Below are 18,872 nucleotides of genomic sequence, written 5' to 3' on the forward strand. Positions count from 1 at the left end.
TTTGTATCATGATTTGATTTGTTAAAGGCTGATTTAGTCGCAGCCTTGAAGTGAGCACAGAAACTCAGATTTAGGTATGTTATATATTTGACTGAATTCTCCTCTGAGCAGCTGCGCAAACTGCAGTGGTTTGGAGCTATATGAAGAGCTACGTAAACCTGAGTGTCATCTGCATAACTGCAAAACATGGGTCTGAGCTGGAAAGAGCATGTATTAGTCAAACAGCAGAAGTCCCAGAATCAAGCCCTGTGGGTGTACACCACAGGATTTGGAGAGTCTTGCATATTTAAGATCACCAATAGTAATAACCCCTGACTGTCAGATAAGTACTGACCAATGTGGACTGACCCGAAAATCCCACCCACAAGAAGGAGTTCACAGTCCAATGTATCAAAGACTGTAAGCATTAAAGATGTTTTTACTGAGTCAGAGTTGGTGTGAATATCTTTCCACAGTGCTGCAGAGTCTAAAGCCTAACTGAAATTATGTCTAACAGGCGGTCTGTGTTCAGAAAGTTGTTTGGCTGTGTCAAAACAGCTTTTTCAACAATCTTTGCAATAAAAGGATGTTTGAAAGTTGGCCTGCAATTGGTGAAGGTTCCAGACAGATTTTCTTCAGAAAGAGTTTTGAGTGAACAAATGTGGTTGAGTTATTGTTGAAAAAAAAAGTATGTTATTCCGAATTTTGTTTCTTTAGAAGGCTGAAAATGTTTTTTTTTTCTTCTCTCAACTTGTCCTGTCCAACAGCTGGGCAAACAGATGAGAGCTGAAGGCCTCTTGTGTTGGACAAATTTTACCTTAACAACAGGGTTTATGAATCTTCAGACAAACCAAAGGTATGTCTGAATAAACCTCTTTTGTAATCTAGGCCAAACTTTATTCATTTTAATCATATTTGAAAATCTTTTGTGTTGGACCAGAAAGGAGGGAAGAAGAAAGAGGGATGTTAGAGAGGGGGGACAGGAATGTGATTATAGAAGGGGGGGGGGGGGGGGGGGGGTAAAATCATGAAGCAGCATAAAGCAACAAGTTGCTGGATGTTCATAATAATTACGGTCAGATTCAGATGTGATACAAATCTAGAAGGGTGGCCTGTCCACACACACACTCAAATGTTATAAACATTCCTGTTGGCTCCAAAAATGTTCACATGCCAACATGTACACAATACAAATAATGTTCACATACGCATGCTTTTGCAAACAACACTTAACACTAGCGTGAAATATTTCATTTAATCACGCAAACTATTTGTGCAAAGGTGAGCTAACACCCGTGCTCGAGTGAGTGTTTACGTTCTTCTAAAGTGGAGAGTGTGTGTGCATGTATGTGTGTTTGTGTTGCAGTGTATATTATGAGGGGTAAAGGGTGTGTGTACTGAGGGGTTGTAGTTAAAGGCTGAGAATATTTCTAAAGAATACGTTTGAGAAAGTGTCCTAATGTTCTGGAACTGATTTCAGCAACTTAGACCAGATTATTCCTGCCAAGCTGCAGATCCGATATGGCTATCTTTATTCCTGATATGACTGTATTTTTTATTTTTATTTTTTCAATTTTGCCTTATGGTAAAAAAAAAAAAAAAAAAAAAAAAAAAACCTGCTAGCTAAGTAGGAGAATAATTACCAATTCACAAGACGCAAACAAAAAATGAGATAGCAGTGTTGCTGTTGATGCCGTCGGGGGGTTCCCCATTTTTTTGGGGTGTCCAAATCTACAAATGTCAAATTTCAGAAGTCTATGTGCAAAAACCAGTGTGCATCGGTGCTCACTAGATTTGAGAATCTACAGTGTAGATTCTACACTCTCTGGCCACTTTATTAGGCACACTGGTACAACACATTTCTAATCAGCCAATCACATGGCAGCAACTGAATGCATTTAGGCATGTAGACATGGTCAAGATGATCTGCTGCAGTTCAAACCGAGCATCAGAATGAGGAAGAAAGGGGATTTAAGTGACTTTGATGGTTGGTGGTGCCAGATGGGCTGGCCCCCCGAGTCTTTCAAAAACTGAGAAAATATCCAGTGAGAGGCAGTTCCGTGGGCAGAAATGCCTCGTTGATGCCAGAGCTCAGAGGAGAATGTCCAGACTGGTTCCAGCTGGTAGAATGGTAAATGGCATATCCTTATGTAGCGCTTTTTTTCTACCTTCCTCGAAGGCCCAAGGTGCTTTACAGTCACATTCACAAACTGGTGGTGGCTCCACTGCCGAACACTGGTGCTAAGCTTCCACCAGAGGCAAGGTGGGTGTTAGAATAATTGTACATAAGTTATCTCATATTTACTCTGACCTTTTGATATATTGTGTGTATATTGCTTTACTACGAGAAATTGGTTCTCAGGAACGAATAACGTGACCCAATGCAGCTGTCTTGCATTTGACCCGGTGACAGATGGTCACCTTTGATATGCAGGACCTTTGCTCTGCAGAAGATGAGCTCTGGAAGCACAGGGGTCAACAATGAAACTGGATCTCAAAGGAGCAAACGCTTCTTTTAAGATGTTTGTTTAGATTAGTTTCTTGACCTGTGTGGGCTCCATTGTTTTACCCCTCCCTTTTAGAAGCATCTGTATGTAGGGAAACACCCTGATTTTCAATAAATACGAGGAGGCAGACCTCTGTAAACTCAGAGCAAACGGAGAATTGCGTGAGTATGTCCCTGTCTGCTCTCTCTCTCTCTCTCTCTCTCTCTCGAGAAAAGATTTAAAGTGAGTCTGTGTCCTTTCTTCCAGCTCAAATATCGTTGAGAAATGTTGGTTTAGTTTAGACCCAACAGTGGGGTTCAGTGTCTTGCCCAAGGGCGCTTTGACACATGGGCGGGAAGGCAGGAATCAAACCTGCAATCCTCCGATCAGAGGTCGACCGCCCTATCACTACACTATGGCCGCTCGAAAAAGATAACAGTAACTCAAATAACCACTGGTTACAACGGAGGTCTACAGAAGAGCATCTCTGAACGTACAACACGTCCAACCTTGGGGCAGATGGGCCACAGCAGCAAAAAACTACACCGGGTACCACTCCTGTCAGTTAAGAACAGGAAACTAAAGCTACAATTCACACAGACTCAACAAAATTGGACAATAGAAGATTGGAAAAACGTTGTCTGATCTGATGAGTCTCCATTTCTGCTGCTAAATTCAGATAATAGGGTCAGAATTTTGGCGTCAACATCATGAAAGCATGGATCTATCCTGCCTTTTATCCTCGGTTCAAGCTGGTGCTGGTGGTGGTGGTGTAATGGTATGGAGAATATTTTCTTGGCACTCTTTAGGCCCCTTAGCACAAATTGAGCATTGTTACAGTCCCTGGTTTTCTGCCACTCCCAGAGCTTTGCTGGCCTCCAAACAGTTTATGTTCAGCTGCGTGTCACATTTTTATTCAACTTTCATCAATTTTTGTCACATCTCTTTACTGAGGCTATTGAGATGTTTCTGTTTTTTAACACACAAATGTTTGCAAAGAATAGAGAAATGGTTTGAAGGAAAATCAATCAAAACACTTAACTCTAAAAAAGCAAGTTCTTGATAAAAAAAAATCATTTTTTTGCAACCTTTTTACTTCATCTAACATTACTTTCTCTTTTTTTCCATGTCAAGTCCCACTGGTAAAGTCACTCCTGCTTAAGTTCAACAGTTTGCCTATAATTGCTCCTCCAGAGTTCAGCGTGTGTGTGACACGACGCTGATACTTCACCACTGTCCTTGCTAGTTTCTCAAAGGCATTTGACACTGATGTGCTACTTTATGTAGAGACACCTGGTGGAAAAAAGATGCTTTGGGCTTGCAACACTTAACACTCTTCTTCTTATCTTTGGCGCTCCATCATTTCTTTGTCATCTGTTAACACGGCCCTCCCTTTCGACGGGCTGGTTCAACAATTCTGCCATCGGTTTGGAACACTCAGTTCATGTTTGCAGCGGAGTTCACACTTTTAGACGTCTGAGTTGTATTTTTTTTTTTTTTTTTTTTTGGGAGGCAGTTTGGAAATTAAAAACAGTTTTTTTTGTTTCTTTTTTTTCCTACCAACATGAGATATTGTAATTTGAAAGGATTCCTGGTGGTTTTGATATTACAGCACTCCACATCTGAAGGTAAAATGCTAAATTTCTCATTTCCTTCACAAAGTAGGTTGTATGGGTGAATTTTTGATGGGTAGAGAGAAGTGTTCACTGAATTATTTGCTGTTTTTCCAAGAAATACCTTGTGATGAGCCAAACATTTCAATTGAACTAAATAAAATTGATGAATGGAAATTAAAATGAATGTCTATTGTAGAATGGAGAGATTTTACCACACAACATGTACCATAGATTGATTCTGATGCCACAAATGGCAAGAAATCCACCATTTACCCCTTAACTGGCTCACCAATCTTTTTTTCTTAAGTAGTCAGTATATTGCAAAATAATAATCAGACTAGTCATTCTTTTTGATTGAACACCAACATTCTTCCTACCGTCTCTTTAGATGTGTCTACCCCCACTCCTTCCATGGAGGTCATCCACCAAAACGTCCAGAGCTTACCACAAGCGTCCAAGCAGCCTGCTGCAGAGACAGGGCCAGTCATATCCCCTCCTAGCTTAAAGGATGTGCAGCAGGCTGTGCAGAAAGCCTCTGAGCAGGTGGAGGGTCGTGGGGCAGAGGAAGTGCTGAAGGAGTTGTTGGAGAAAGTGGTGGAGGCGGCTTTCGGCCAAGCAGCAGAGGAGGCCGCGGAGGTGGAGGAAGTGGATGAAGCGGACGCACCGGGAGAGACGGAATCCAATGAAGAAACGGAAATATTGACAACAGAGGGGGAACGTTTGGGGTTTGATGGGAAGAGGGAGATGGAGAAAGTTGCTAGATTTGAAGACGTAGGTGGGAACGGAGAAGTTCTTGTTGAAGGAAAAGGTCCAACAGGTGCTGAATTAATGGAGAAGACCACTGAGTCTGTAGGCAGTAAAGTCAAACAAGAAGCTAGCTTGAACGCCACCAAGGAATCATCAGGTAATACATTTAATCAAGAAGATAAAAGTTTAGGGGAAGCTAAAGTACAAGGAAAGGACAACCAGGACCAAGTTGCTTCAATAGAAGAAAGTAAAGCAACTGAAAGAAAAATGCAAGATTCAAACAAAACGTCAGTTGTGTCCGTGGCAGTCGCTAAAGAATCAGAACAGAACAAAACTGTTGAAGATTCTGAAACCACTCTGGGTGTGAAGGAGGAGGAACCGGCAGAGTTTGATCAAGAGAAAAAAGAAACTCGAATAAAGAAAGTCAAAGGGGAGACGATTGAGCCGTCTGCAAACAATTCTAAGACAAATGCAGAAGAGATGACACAGAAGGAACTCCAAGGAGCTGATGGATATGGCTTTTTGTTGGAGGAAAGTACAAAAAAAGGTTCACACTTCACGGGAGCAACAAGAGGGGAAAAAGGAACTGGAACCAAAGAAGAAACTGTCACATTGATGAACGAGGGCAATGACAAAAAAGTGGGTCCAGATGAACAAATAGTTGGGGAGGACTCTCATGGCAGTGAAAGAGAGAATCAAGGTGAGATATGTGTATCTAATAAATGCAGCTGCAAAGGTTGGAATTCAAACCCAAGAATCTGTTACACTTTAGTTTTCTGAAAGTCCCTGCCCTCAGTCAAAAAACATTGCCTTATTGAATCCCAATACCTTAGTCGGGCTGACTCGTATGGGTGTTTAGACTTTTTGGGTTGTCCAGGCCCCTCGAAGGGTCATAGAAAGGAGTGTTCAAGGGGAGTGCAGGTGTGTCTTGGAGTGTCTTTGGGACATCATAAAAATTGAATGTACCATTGTTGTGTGTGGGGTAAGAGTATCGTCAAGTATTTGTAAGATCAGCATCAACATTCCCCTTGTGCACGTTTCATGGGGTTGAAAAGAAAAAATCTGTAAGACATACAGAATTCATTTCCCCTGATAATCCGGAATACATTTTCAGTCTGAATGCACCCAAGTGGACTCCGGTCGGGGACCAGAAGCCGCTCTCTGACCCATCTTTTGAAGTGGTCTTAGTTTGCAATCGGACTGAGTTTTTCGGTTCGCTCTGAGTTTCTTCAGTATGAGTAGGCTCCGTGATTGGAGGAGAACAACTGGACCAAAATGGCCATCGTTATCAGTAATTATGGGATGTAAAAAGTGTTGAAAAGAGGCAACTATAAGTTTCAAACCAACGTGGAGCAACGATGAGACACAGCAACTGATTGAAATGTGGGCGTGTGAATGTAGTCTCATTAAAACTACTTTTAATGTGATAGAGATTGCTTCTCACTCTTTTTCCCGACAATCTATATGTCATAGACCCTTATCAGTGTGCCTTCTTGACAATCGCCTCCTAAGTAACCGCATTGCAGCATGCCTCCATCATACTAAAGTCGCAAAAGTAAGTCTTGAACTTTGAAGTAGATCCAGAAGTTAAAAATTGGTCAGCAAAACACAAGTGGACTATCCCAACAATAATTGCGAAGTGTGGGATTTTAATCATTTTTTCTCTCGTTGCTTCTCCCTGCCCTCATAATTCCTGGCCAACGACTGAAGAGATCCTTTTTCCACGTGTTTTTGGGTCAGAAATGTCCAGTAGACGGCAGTGTGAATACAGACCAGGATCAGGACTCGATCGGGAACAACTGACACTTCTATTCTGGATACACCCAAAGTATTCCCTAGAATCTCCATAGAATCTCTCATCCACAAAAACACGTGCATGAACGTTTTTGCTCTACTGGTTCACCAAGAGGTTTCTGATCTTTTATTTTCTTGCAGGCCATCTGCGTTCTCCGTTACAAATTCTCCCCTTTTTTTTTTTTTTACTTTATTCACCCATTAGGGCAGCAGTGACTTAGGCTGGTTGGTGTAAACCTCACAAATGGCCTCATTAGCACTTTAAATTTCTCTCTTCTTTCCATGAACCATGACCCCTTGACTTCATTTTCAAGTAAGTGACAAATATCAACCCTCTCTTCCAGAAATCCTGGAACTCTCCAGCCCCTGGCCTGTGGACGGAGAGGACGTTTTCATTGGACAGAGCCCCGACAACCAACCTCCCACCCTAAATCTATCACTTTATAGAATGAAAGGAGGAGAGAGTGTCGAGTGTAATGAAAAATACCAGCAAGGCAACAAAATCATCATTCCCACTCATAACCTTTCGCTGCATGACCTTGACATGGCCCAACCTACGCTGGAGAACTCTGAGAATGATGTTCTGGCTGAGCACCCTCTGGCAGAGAATGAGCCATTTGGAAAGGCAGATGAGCTGAAGGTGGAAGGTGGAAAGTGGAATGAGGTGGAGGAAAAACCTAGAATCAGAGGTGAGAAATCATTAAGGAAAAGTAAATTAGTGTGTAGCCGTTCTTTTAGGCCGGATTTGAAGCTGGAAAGATACAAAAACAGTGGCTGTTAAGGTCTCTTTGATAGGTTCTCCAGGAATTTGCAGAACTCCCATTTATTCTCTGTCCTGCCTTTCTGTCTTCTTTTTTTCCTCTAATGCATCTGTTCAGAGACAAATGAGCAAGGCCTGAGGGCATGGAAAATTGGAGCTACGTTCGCAGCCGTTTTTCTGATTGTGGAGACTGCTGTTATCATTATCTATATCCTCAAATGTCAAAAGAAAAAAGGGTAAGTGCACCAGCTCCTTGTGCGGTGGTGGGGATGTGGCAGTATTAGGATGTTACTCCACTAAACTGACACTTTACATGCAGATTTAAGGAGAATAAAGCTTTTAGTTTGATGGTCAAGTAATAAAAAAAAAATGCTAGGGAATTTGTTATTTTTTGTAAACTGAATGGCACAGTGACTCATTAGGTTGGAAATAAAAATACATAAAAAGCAGCAATTCTTTGAAAATGTAAGATAAATGTCAAAAGCAGCCTTTACGCAGGCATTTCTATGACTTGAATTGTCAAGTAGCATCAGAATAACCAGGGGATTCAAGAAAGAGACCAACAAAAAGCTGATCTGTACAATAAACTATGCTTTATGTGCCATTTAGGACCAAAAAAATCCTAAAAAGAAGCTCAGTTGAACTTTTGACATGCCATTCTCTGATTCTGCTTTATAGTGTTTATGAATACAGGGTTAGATAAGATGTGTACTAAAATATATAATACATGTCCACTCATCTGTGCTATAAATGCAATGTATATGTACAATTGTAATCATTTTAAGCAATTTTATACCCAAAATCTCTGTATTTTGCATATTATCTGTTCAAAAACAGCATTGACTGAGTTGAGGCAATGCCATGCAAACTGGGTTCATTGCATGCCTTTAGCTTACTCATCATATGCTAATGATGTGATGCTTTGTTAAAAATATTCTATACTTTGTCGACATTTTTACTTCATGTCCTAACACTTTATTTCATGGGAAGTTTTTTAATTCTTATGGGATGGCCACTGGACCTGCGGCTTGGCGGCCAGTTTGCGTCAACGTGTAAAATTGAGGTTCGCTAAAGGCTCAGTCAAATAACTACTCCTTTGTTTTATGAAAAGTACCAGAAATACTTTCTCAGAGGCATTGATGAAAATCGGCATTAAAACTGTTTTAAAACAGGCGGCCGTTTTGCGTCAACGTGTGAAATTTGCAGATTTTTGCACAAAATGGGAAAAGAAGGCTTGCTTGATCGATCTTCATGAAATCTCACACACAGGTTAAATCTGCAATCACAATGAAAGATTTGTTGACCTTTGACCTCAGGAAGAGGCAAGAGGAAGAGCGAGCTACAAACTGGGTGAATTCGCGAAAGTGGCGTTTCCCTGATGAACGCACATTTTTCACCAGAAAATTGTGAAAATGTAGTTCATGCATCCATGACTTAAATTCGAACTAAACAATGTGACAAACGATATGAACATATTCGAGAAATGCGGGCATGGTTAACAAAAAGCCTCTGTTGCAAAAAAAAATCAGTAAAATTTACTTTTTGCAGACCTGTTCTTTACACCCAGACAATCAAAACATAAAATGGTTGCTGTAGAGATAAAACCAACAGAAAAGCCACCATCTTGAAAATTGTTTTATTTCATGATTTTGTCACGTGCAGGTCTAGGTGGGGCAGAGGGTTAGAGTGAGGTGTGTGCAGCAGCCGCTCAGCCAATGAGGGCGGGTCAAAAGAGGGCCGCCAGGGCGAAGGCAAAAAGCATTTGGGGGTCGTACAATCGTTGCTTGGAGCCTCGAACATGCTCAATGGCCTTTTGGTAGAGTGTCTGCCCCCAAAACTGGAAGGTCTGGAGTTCAAATTTATGGCCAAGTCATACCAAAGACTTAGAGGAGGGGTTAAAGTCGAGAGAGGCTGGATTTTTGGGGTTTAAATCACCCAATGGTTTAACCTAGGTAGGTGACAGCTTCTGGAACTCATTTTTAGGGTTTTTGTGTTGATTATTCGTTATTTCTGCTGCAAAGTTTTTTGGAATTTTGGCTGACATAGTTCTATAAACGTGTTTTAAACAGGAAGTATATTAAACTATTTAGATTGTAGATAAAAATTTATTTTAAAATTCTCAAAGGCTCAGTCAAATAACTACTCCTTTGTTTTATTAAAAGTACCAGAAATACTTTCTCAGAGGCAATTGTGAAAAATGAGCATTAAAACTGTTTTAAAACAGGCTGGCGTGCTGCTGAAACGTCGCTCGAGTCCCAGCCGAATCACACGAAGGCTGTACAGCCTGCATGCATGTGCTAGCATGTTAACATGGAAGCTAAAACAGAAAACCAGGACATTCCACACTGGTCGGGCAGCGCTGATCAGAACCTGGTGTCATCCTTTTTGGGTTATACTTGGTCCTCCCAGCTGAACATAGTCAACACAAACCAAAGGCTAATTAAGCACCAACACTAAACCAAGCTTAAAGGAATTTCCATTACTGAGCATTGCTTTCTTTGCAGGCTGCAGACATGTTTTCATTCCTTTCTTCCAACAATATGGGGGGAGTACTAATCATCTATTGTTCTGGTATTCCTCAAATCTGCTTTGCTTGTTATGGCTCAACTTATATTACGGCGTATTATTTCCTGTTAGCAACTAGTTGTTGTCCTTTTTTAGGACCTAATTGCAAATATAAATCTTAAAATAGTTTTGGCAATCATTTCAACAGTAATTTCCAGTTGGTCTGCAAGGAGAAAACATAGTCACTCCTTTTTTCATTTTTTTTTCTTTTTCTTTTTCTAACTTGTCCTGTCCAACAACACATCAGATGAGAGCTGAAAGTCTGGGTAAAACCATGAAGCAGCATAAAGCAACAAGTTGCTGGATGTTGATAATCACATTTCATTTTCCATTTTCATTTTCTATGTTTTTATGCTTTTATACTTAAGGAGCACACACTGGCAGGGGCTGCAAAAATGAAGCCTGTTTTCTCAAAAAATAAAAAATAAAAGTACGGTACCTAAAATGGATCAGCAGGGCGGCCGCTTTGTTTGCAAGGATTCTGCTGAGCAATCTGCACCCAGGATGCTATCAAAGAAGATCAAAATAGAGACGTTTGACCATGAAGCACAGCGTTGTGTTTGGCAAAGAACTCAAGTGGAGGAGTTACTCACTTTATTTCATCCCAAGACTTTGGCAGACAGGACCATCTGTCTGACAAGAAAAGAGTCCAGATCACAACCTGGTAGAAATGTCGCGGCAGGGGGATATTTGTGCACCCACAGTTCTGAATGAAACACAGAGATTTGACATTTTTTAGGTAAAAATGCAACATCTCATGTGATGGTACCACTGAAAGTTGTTATGAATCATCTTCAGCGCCTGCCCTTTTTTGCCTCATAAAAAAAAAAAGCTTTTTTTTTTGTGTATTACCATTAATACATTTCTGTTAGAGATACAAGGAAAAAAAATGTGGAGACAAAATCCCCCCAGTTCCGAGTTGCTGCTTCTGTCTTTGTGGCTCCGCTCGAACTCGGAGCCACCAGAGAGACAGAGAGAGAGTCAGGGACAGACACGGCTCCCACATGGAGAACTGAAGAGTCGACGTGACAGTGAAGCAACTTGAATGTGAGAGTTCTGGTCCAACTAGTTGCCATCCACTGATTTAAATAGCTTCGGTTAACAGTTAATATTTCAGGAAAACACTCTATATTAGTCAAGTATTCACTTTTACCAGACATCTGAACATGGCACATCAGTTCACCTACAGAGCAGATCGTGCTGGGACAGGAAGTTGGGTGCTTACTTAATAAAACTCTGGAGAAATGTCAAAATAAATGAACAGTTATGGCGAGTTCATTGCTTCCTCACCACTGGTCTGAAACCAAATTATTCAGTTTAACCTAATATTTTCTGATTAGAATTGCCTTCTTTAAACTCTGAATTATTCCGTTTCAAAACCTTTTGGAATTAAATCTTCTCAGCGCAACAAAAGTCTGTGTTTAGAGGATCAGAAGTGAAAAACCCAACATAGAACCAGAGTCACATTTGATACTTATAATAACTGTCAGGAACTGGTGTAGGAAACTGGGCTTGGTGGCAGAAACGTAAACATTTAAAGGATAAAAGCGTGGAGAAACAAAAAGCAGAGAAAGCAGATGACCTGATGAGGTAGAACTGAAAACCAAACACCTCCTCACTGAAGACAATGAACAAAAATGAAGACAGCTGTGGATGATTATTGTGAACCAGGGGTGACTGAGAGAGGACAGAATATGACCAGAAACATAAAACAATGAAAGTTTTTACCAACAGTATAGCTGAGTTCATTTATTAGTAGTTTATTTTAAAATTTGACTTCATTTCTGTATTGTTTAATGGACCAAAAAAAAGTGTTTTTGGTGCCTTTTTCTGACTTGGAGGCCCTTTCCCTCTAAAATCCTGTCCATGTCCCTGTTTTACAACACATATTAGATTTAAAATGTTTTTGTTTTTTTTTAATTGAAATTAAAGTTTTTGTTGCTGTTACTTTCACTTATTTTTGCCATAAAAGATTCAGTGAAGTTATTTCCTCTGAATTCATTTTGCACCAGCCTCAACTATACCCTTTGAACCTTTTAAACATGCAAAGAACTGACGAGTATAGGACTATATTTATACACGAAAAACAATGAAATATAAACCAATGTGTTAAAATGTGCATAGTGCTTTGTTTAAAAGAGAACAGTCTGTGTTTTATTCGCTCTTCCAGGAACTGGCGTACTGTGATCTGTTGAATGATTGGGGCCATTGTTCCTGTGCTTGTGTGCAGCACCGCGGGCCTGCAGCGGGCATGTGAGGAGGCCTGTGCTGACCCTGAGGCGGCTACAGGAAGCCTCTGCAGTGACGACACTTTACCCGCAGAAAACGGAGAGCCGAAACAGTACGTTCGACTCCAAACTGGCTGTGGGAAAAAAATGTGCACAAGTATGGAGGCGACAGACGACAGCAGAGGATAAAAGATTGATGTATCCCAATTGGTTCCCAGGTGTGCCAGTAATCTCAGGATTAGTTTAGGGTTTGAAATAGAATCATAAATTAGTCGAAAAACTCAGTAAGATCTTGTTTCAACAATAAAAGAATGAGTAATGTAATCAGCTTTTATTTTGTTGAATTTCTCTGATTTTTTTCCGCTTTGAAGCCGTTTTTTTTCGGTAGGTTTCACAGTACTTGACTGTTTGGCAATAGCAATCTAGACATGTCTGACTGTACAACCCTCAGCTGACCAGACTACTGCCAGCTGACCTGAGACGCGTAGTTCACAGAAGCTCCCATTCGTGCTAACCAGCTGATTGCCTCCAGGTCGTCTGTAAGGCAGCAGCCTTCTTCTCACTGTGTCACATGGAGGAGCGAGCTTGAGAATCCGAAGCGAGTGGAAGTGTGCACTTGTAGTGGTGGTTGCGAAGGTATCAGAACGGATGAGTCCATGTGCCTGAAACTCATTTTAGAAACTCATTCCTGACTTTAGTTCGAGGTTGGTGCTCAGCTGAAGACATTCCTTTGTAGATTTCTGTTTTCCCATTGACATTGAAGGCTTTTCTTTCTACAAAATCTTTGTGTGAGGAAAGACAAAATTTACTGACCATGAGTGATTTATGAAAGCCACAAAGGGGCAAACATCCAAGGGGGTAAATACTTTTGCAAGGCACTGTATACATAAAAAGAAATTAAGCTTGAAATTGCATTTTTGAGTATTTTTTAATTCAAATCATTGTGAACCAGGAGCAGACAAAAAAACTGCAGTTGGAAAAAGATCTTATTTGTGGCATAGAAAACACACCACAAGCTTCATTCCCATGCGTCCAACTTGTAGATGAGTAGATCCATGTACGTCTTTGTTATCCTCGTTCGAGCTGGCATGTGGCTAAAAAAAGTACGGCTAGATAGCTCCAATAATGCTCGCCATTTTTGTTAGGTTATTTTGAGGGGGCTGTAAACTAGCCGGAGAATGTGTTAACAGAAATTCTTTTTATCTGTGACTCCTACCGCTCTGAAGTAACTATGTCCTAAAAAATGACTTTTATTTTATTTTATTTTAAAGCAAAATTTACAGAATTGGCATGGTGGCACCATGGTGAGTCTTTTGCCTAACAGGGAGAAGCCCAAGTTCAAACCCAGGTTAGGATCTTTCTGTACGGGCTTTATTCTTCCCGTGCATGTGTGGGTTTCCGGTTTCCTCCCACAGACCAAAGACATGCCTCATTGATTACTCTAAATTGTCCCTAGGCGTGTCTGTGCATGGTTCTGTGAATGTGAGGCCCTGCAACAGGCTGACAACCTGTCCAGGGTGTACCCCGCCTTCGGCCAACAGCAGCCAGGCTAGGCTTAGGCGACCCCGTGACCCCAAAAGGAATTTACAGCAGGTTAAGAAAATGGATGGATAGATGGCTTTAAGGAGAATGCAAAGATTTTTTTCCCCACTTTAGTGTTAATTACATCTTTACTATATTAATAAGTATAATAATATGCAACGTTGCCTGGGAATTCCCCTATGGGCAAACATCAAAGCTTTTATACTATTATTGTAGCTAATGGGTTCTTGAATGTTTTACTTTTAAACAAAGCCTTTTGATATAGGAAATGTAAAATTAAAAAAAAGTAATTTTAATTTTTTTCCTTTATCAACCTGCCTGCGCATTATTGTTCAGCTGAAGTATAACTGCAGTTCTAACCTGGTCCTTACTAAAAGCTGTATTTTTGAAATGCTTTCTGCACTTTCTGAACATGATTCAACTCAGAACAGCATTTTCCTGCAAAAAGTGTCGGGAAATCCAAATATATGTCCAGGTGGATCATTACAATCTTCTACAACAAAATCAAATAGAGCAATTTCCCTTTTGCTCCCACCTGAGACAACCTTGTTTTCTTCTTGGACCTTATAATTTGTTACAAATAGATGTTTGATAAGTGTTTTTTTTCTTTTTCTGAAGGCTTAATGTTTAGTTTGAATTTTAAAACAACTTTTCAATCACTACCACATGCCATACTGTCTTGTGTGCCAGGAGAGCTGGCCTCCTCTCATCTGATGTGGCGTCAACGGCGACCACAAAAAGGGGGCAGCGAGAAGATCAGTGTCAGATGGCCATGTCAGACCTCCAGCCAAGCTCCGCGGGACCAGAACCAGACTCCTCACAGACCCTTCGGACTTCCATCTGAGAAGCCCCACTGTGTCTCTGCTCCTACTGTGTCTAAACAAGCACAAGAGGAGCAAAAAAAAAAAAATACACTTTTTGTTCCTGTTTCACCTGAACTCTGACAAAAAACCAACACAAACAGGGCCTTCTCTGCAGTAATAACAAGTGTATCACCTTTTTATTGTGTTTCTATGTTTGTCTATGAATGCATGTCTCTTGAATAAAAAAGGAGAGGCTTTTGGATTGTGTGGGTAAATATAGTGGGAAAAGCATCATTTTCTTCTAATTGATAAGTGTTATGAATTTGATTTGAAGTCGTCAAAGTCTTAATGCTACAAAAATGTTCAGGGATCATGGATGCCAGACAAAGCAGTGGAAAACAATGTAAAAATTAAAGCTTTGTGTAGTGTCGTATGGCCCATAGGAGCGACCCTCCCTCGGCCCCGCCACCTCCTTTTGACCCGCCCTCACTGACTGGAGAGTAGCGGCTGCCACACGCCCTTCATTCTCCCCCTCTTCACCTGACAACCAGGTCATTGCTGCACGTGTCGAATTCATAGGGAATAAAATCTGCTTTTTTTTTTTTTATTCTGATTTTCTGTTGTATCTCCGTAGCAACCGTATTATATTTTGGTTGCCTAAGGGTGACGGACAATTTTATATCACTTTTAGAAGTATCAGCAAAAGTAAATTTTTGGATTTCCTTGGCAACAGAAGCTTTTATTAACCATGTCCTGTTAAAATCTGACCTATTGTTTCGTTCAGCTTAAGCCAACGACTCGTGTTCAATTTTCACAAAATTCTGGTTGAAAAATGTGCGAGCAACAAAGGAATGCCACGTTTGAAATCGATTCAAAATCTACAACTTCTTACTCTATACGAAAGCCCATTGAGACGACTGTTGTTTTGAATTTGGGCTATACAAATAAAATTGAATTGAATTACTTCAGAATTCTTTCCCCAAGGAAAAAAAAGGTTTTGCACAAAGAGTTAGAAGATCAATCAAAATAATCAGGGATAGTTTAAATTTGTAGCTGGCACTAAAGGTTTTTTTCTTTTTGAAAATTAAAGATGGCAATCTCTTTCTGAGGTCAAAGGTCAACGAAGTTCACAGTTGTGGTTGTAGACTGCTGGTGTGTGTGTAAAAATGTTTATAGATTACTTGAACAAATGTTCCTTTTCTCAAATTTCACTCTTTGCCACAAAACATCCGCCAAGGTGTTAGTCCTGTCGCCATCCCATAATTTTGTTAAAACTTTCTTTAGATTTCCCCAACGCATGTTTTGGTTTCATTAGTGGATTTTGAACTGTTTTTTTAGCCCCATAAGAGATTTTGGCCTCTTCCGTTTTTTTTTCTTTCCCGCTGTGATGTCATCACTTCCTGGATGTCATTACTTGAGTATTGAGTAAGTGGCGGGGGTGAACTTTTGCTAAAAACACACAGTAAGAAGGAAAAATTGCGAAAACAGTCTGGTCCTCACAGTCCAGGACTGCTTCGGGCCAGAACAAAGGCAGAGAGTGTGTCTGAGCAGATTTTATAGCTGGCTGGTATTTGATTAAGCCACAGGGTGGATTACCTAAAACTTCTTATCAAATTTATACAATACAGGCAATTAAAAGAGAAAATAAAGAAAAAAAAACATTCTATTGTTTCACGTTTTCCTTCTAAGACCAAAGTAAATAAATAAAAACTCCAACAAATTGAGCCAAAAACTCTAATTTACTGTCCCCTACATCAGCATCTACCACTCCAGGAAAAGCAGTGGATGATCTAAATGACTTAAAATAAAACTAAGCTCCATCTCTATTAACGCTTGTGCTATCCTAGGCACTTTGACATTGGGAGTGGGGTCATCTAGACCCACAAGACAGTGCGCTGAACCTGAACATGAAAACTTTCCACCTTTATCCACCTTTGTCATGGTAGGGAGAACACGTCAATGTAAGGGTGGGGTCATCTAAGATAGCACAAGGGTTAAGCACATGGAGGCTACGCCTACAGTCAGACCCACATGTGAGACTGAAGGTGTGTTCTTCCTGGGGCAAAGATGAGATGATGTTCTTTCACAGTGGTGAATGGGTCATGCCTATAATCCATCCAGTTTCCAAACCTGCTTCATTTCCGTCTGGGGTCACGGGGTCACTGGAGCCTTTCCAGTTACTGAAGGATGAAGGCGGGTCACACCCTTCGACGATATATGAGAACTGGACCGACTGAGTCATACACTGTGGGTTACTCCCTGCTCCAACAAAATATAGTCTTTTCTGTTGCCATTCTTTTCACTATGAGAAAGCAGTGATTGGTCCAAGTTGGTGTGAGTTAACGCTTTTATGGCAACCACTCTCGCCAATCAGGGGTAAGATTGTTGGGAAGCCACACCCCTACCACTTGAAAGGGAACTCAGGAGAATCTGTCAATCAAACGTTTGAAACATCAGACATAGGGGACAGTAGGCACCACATACTTTTATTGAGGCATCTGATTGGTCAGTTTAGAAAGTTGACAGATTTTGTGTGGCCCACTTTCAAGTGGTAGGGGTGTCAACTTCCAACAAGCTCACCCCTGGTTGGTGAGAGTGGTTGCCAAAGAAACGATGACTCAGACGGATTCGGAGCAACTTACTGACATTGTCTAGCTCCGACATGGCGCTGTCCATATTGCAAAAAAAACTGTGACTGTATTGACGGTATTTCTATGGAATCAGAAATACGTCAGACTCACTCAGACCAGTTCTTATAAACAATCAATGCTATCAATATAACCTACCGGCAATTCATTTGTATCTATTTTTGAATCAATAGAGGACATCAAAGTGGCAATCAATACAAATATTGTAAAAAACACCTTCACATTAAGAAATAGACCATAGAAAAATGTACTTTCCTTCAAATCAACTCTTGATGTCTCCACCGTTTCCAGGCAAATCTCATGTTGCTAAACAGAAGGCAAATGCATTTCTTGTCAGATTGTTGAACTTTCACTCCTTCATCCAAGACATCCTGAGGACCAGATGACTCTATGACTCAGCATCTATCTCTCCCATTTTTACATGTAAATATGATCAAAAATGATCCTCTACAATGTTTCATCACCTGTCGGCCTCCACATAACGAAACCATCATAAAATAATACATAAATTAAAAAAAAATTGCATGCGTGACTCAACAATTGGTCATACCTGAATTTATGTGGGAAAAGTTGGGGTCTTTCACATGAAATTTACACAGATGTGTCACGAATGAACAGTGGCATTTCTACACAAACGTACTCCCCGGGTGAGTGACCCCCCCCCCCCCCCACACACACACACACACACACTCACACACCCACACAGTTTGTCGGCATCCTCTTGTTTTCCCTATATTTTTTTTCTGCTCGTTTTACACACCAAAAAAAGCATGAGTTTTATAACCTCATGTCAGCTTCAGTTGCACATGGGGCCTAAATCCAAAACACACTTTAGGTTGGGGGCCGAACAAGATAAACATTTATTGATCACACTAAAGCAAAACTTTTAAACCTTTAAATTTAATATTTTGAACATAAATATGGATAAAAACAGAATAAATCAAGTTAAACCATAAAGAACATACAGTATTTTGTTCCATAAAACTATACTCTGTCAAAATTACACAAACATGAACATGCAGCACAACAAAACAAACAAAGCCTAAAGAAAATAATAATTAGAAATAACAAATCAAATGATTCCATTTTCTTTTCTCTTTTGTCAGTTTTTTAAGAGCTGGACTCCTGGCATGTTTTTTAGCACTAAGTTCATTTCTGCTTCATGTGTGATGTCCTGTGTGTGTCTTTGTGAAACTTTTCAGAGGGATTTGATTTTTTTTTAAAACCTGTCATTGTGAATAAAATTTTTAGGTCTCGTAAAACATTAAAAACTAAATCATAGAACTCATCCCTGGGATTACTCCTAAAATATTTGGCATGTTCCTATTTTTTTTGCAAGACCAACAGTAAAAATCCTCCAAAAAGCCTCAATACATTCATAAACAAATGATCTATTGTTTATTTATTGTTTCAAAAAGCGCAATTGTTTTACTGCCAGCATTACCTGCCGTCTTTATGTCAATTAGGTTGCTAACACCAACTAAAGGACAGGCAGGTGTAAAAAATAGATTTTATATGGAAAATAAACACAAATAATAAAAATGTCTAGAATAGTTAATAAAGAATGACAATATTAGCATGAGCTGAGTAAACTAACGGCCCGCAATGATCCAGGTGTTGCGCAATCGAGGCTGCGCTTCGTGCTCAGCCTGCGCTCACAACCCCTCCCCTTTTCCATCACACACATTTGCTGCACCTTCTCTG

At 40.3% G+C, this 18,872-nt stretch overlaps 1 protein-coding gene across 1 annotated transcript; it reads left to right on the top strand.

Annotated features, from left to right (window-relative positions):
- The first annotated feature begins 3,957 nt into the window (after positions 1–3,957).
- On the top strand, positions 3,958–14,779 carry LOC105354031. The gene is made up of 5 exons (XM_023956107.1): positions 3,958–5,528; positions 6,967–7,311; positions 7,501–7,618; positions 12,178–12,288; positions 14,408–14,779. Exons 1-5 carry the CDS (start codon positions 4,493–4,495, stop codon positions 14,559–14,561), a joined length of 1,764 nt encoding a protein of 587 aa, XP_023811875.1. The 5' UTR covers positions 3,958–4,492; the 3' UTR covers positions 14,562–14,779.
- The last annotated feature ends 4,093 nt before the right edge of the window (positions 14,780–18,872 follow it).

Source organism: Oryzias latipes, chromosome 1 (assembly GCF_002234675.1).
Source record: "Oryzias latipes chromosome 1, ASM223467v1".
Classification (NCBI taxonomy): domain Eukaryota; kingdom Metazoa; phylum Chordata; class Actinopteri; order Beloniformes; family Adrianichthyidae; genus Oryzias; species Oryzias latipes.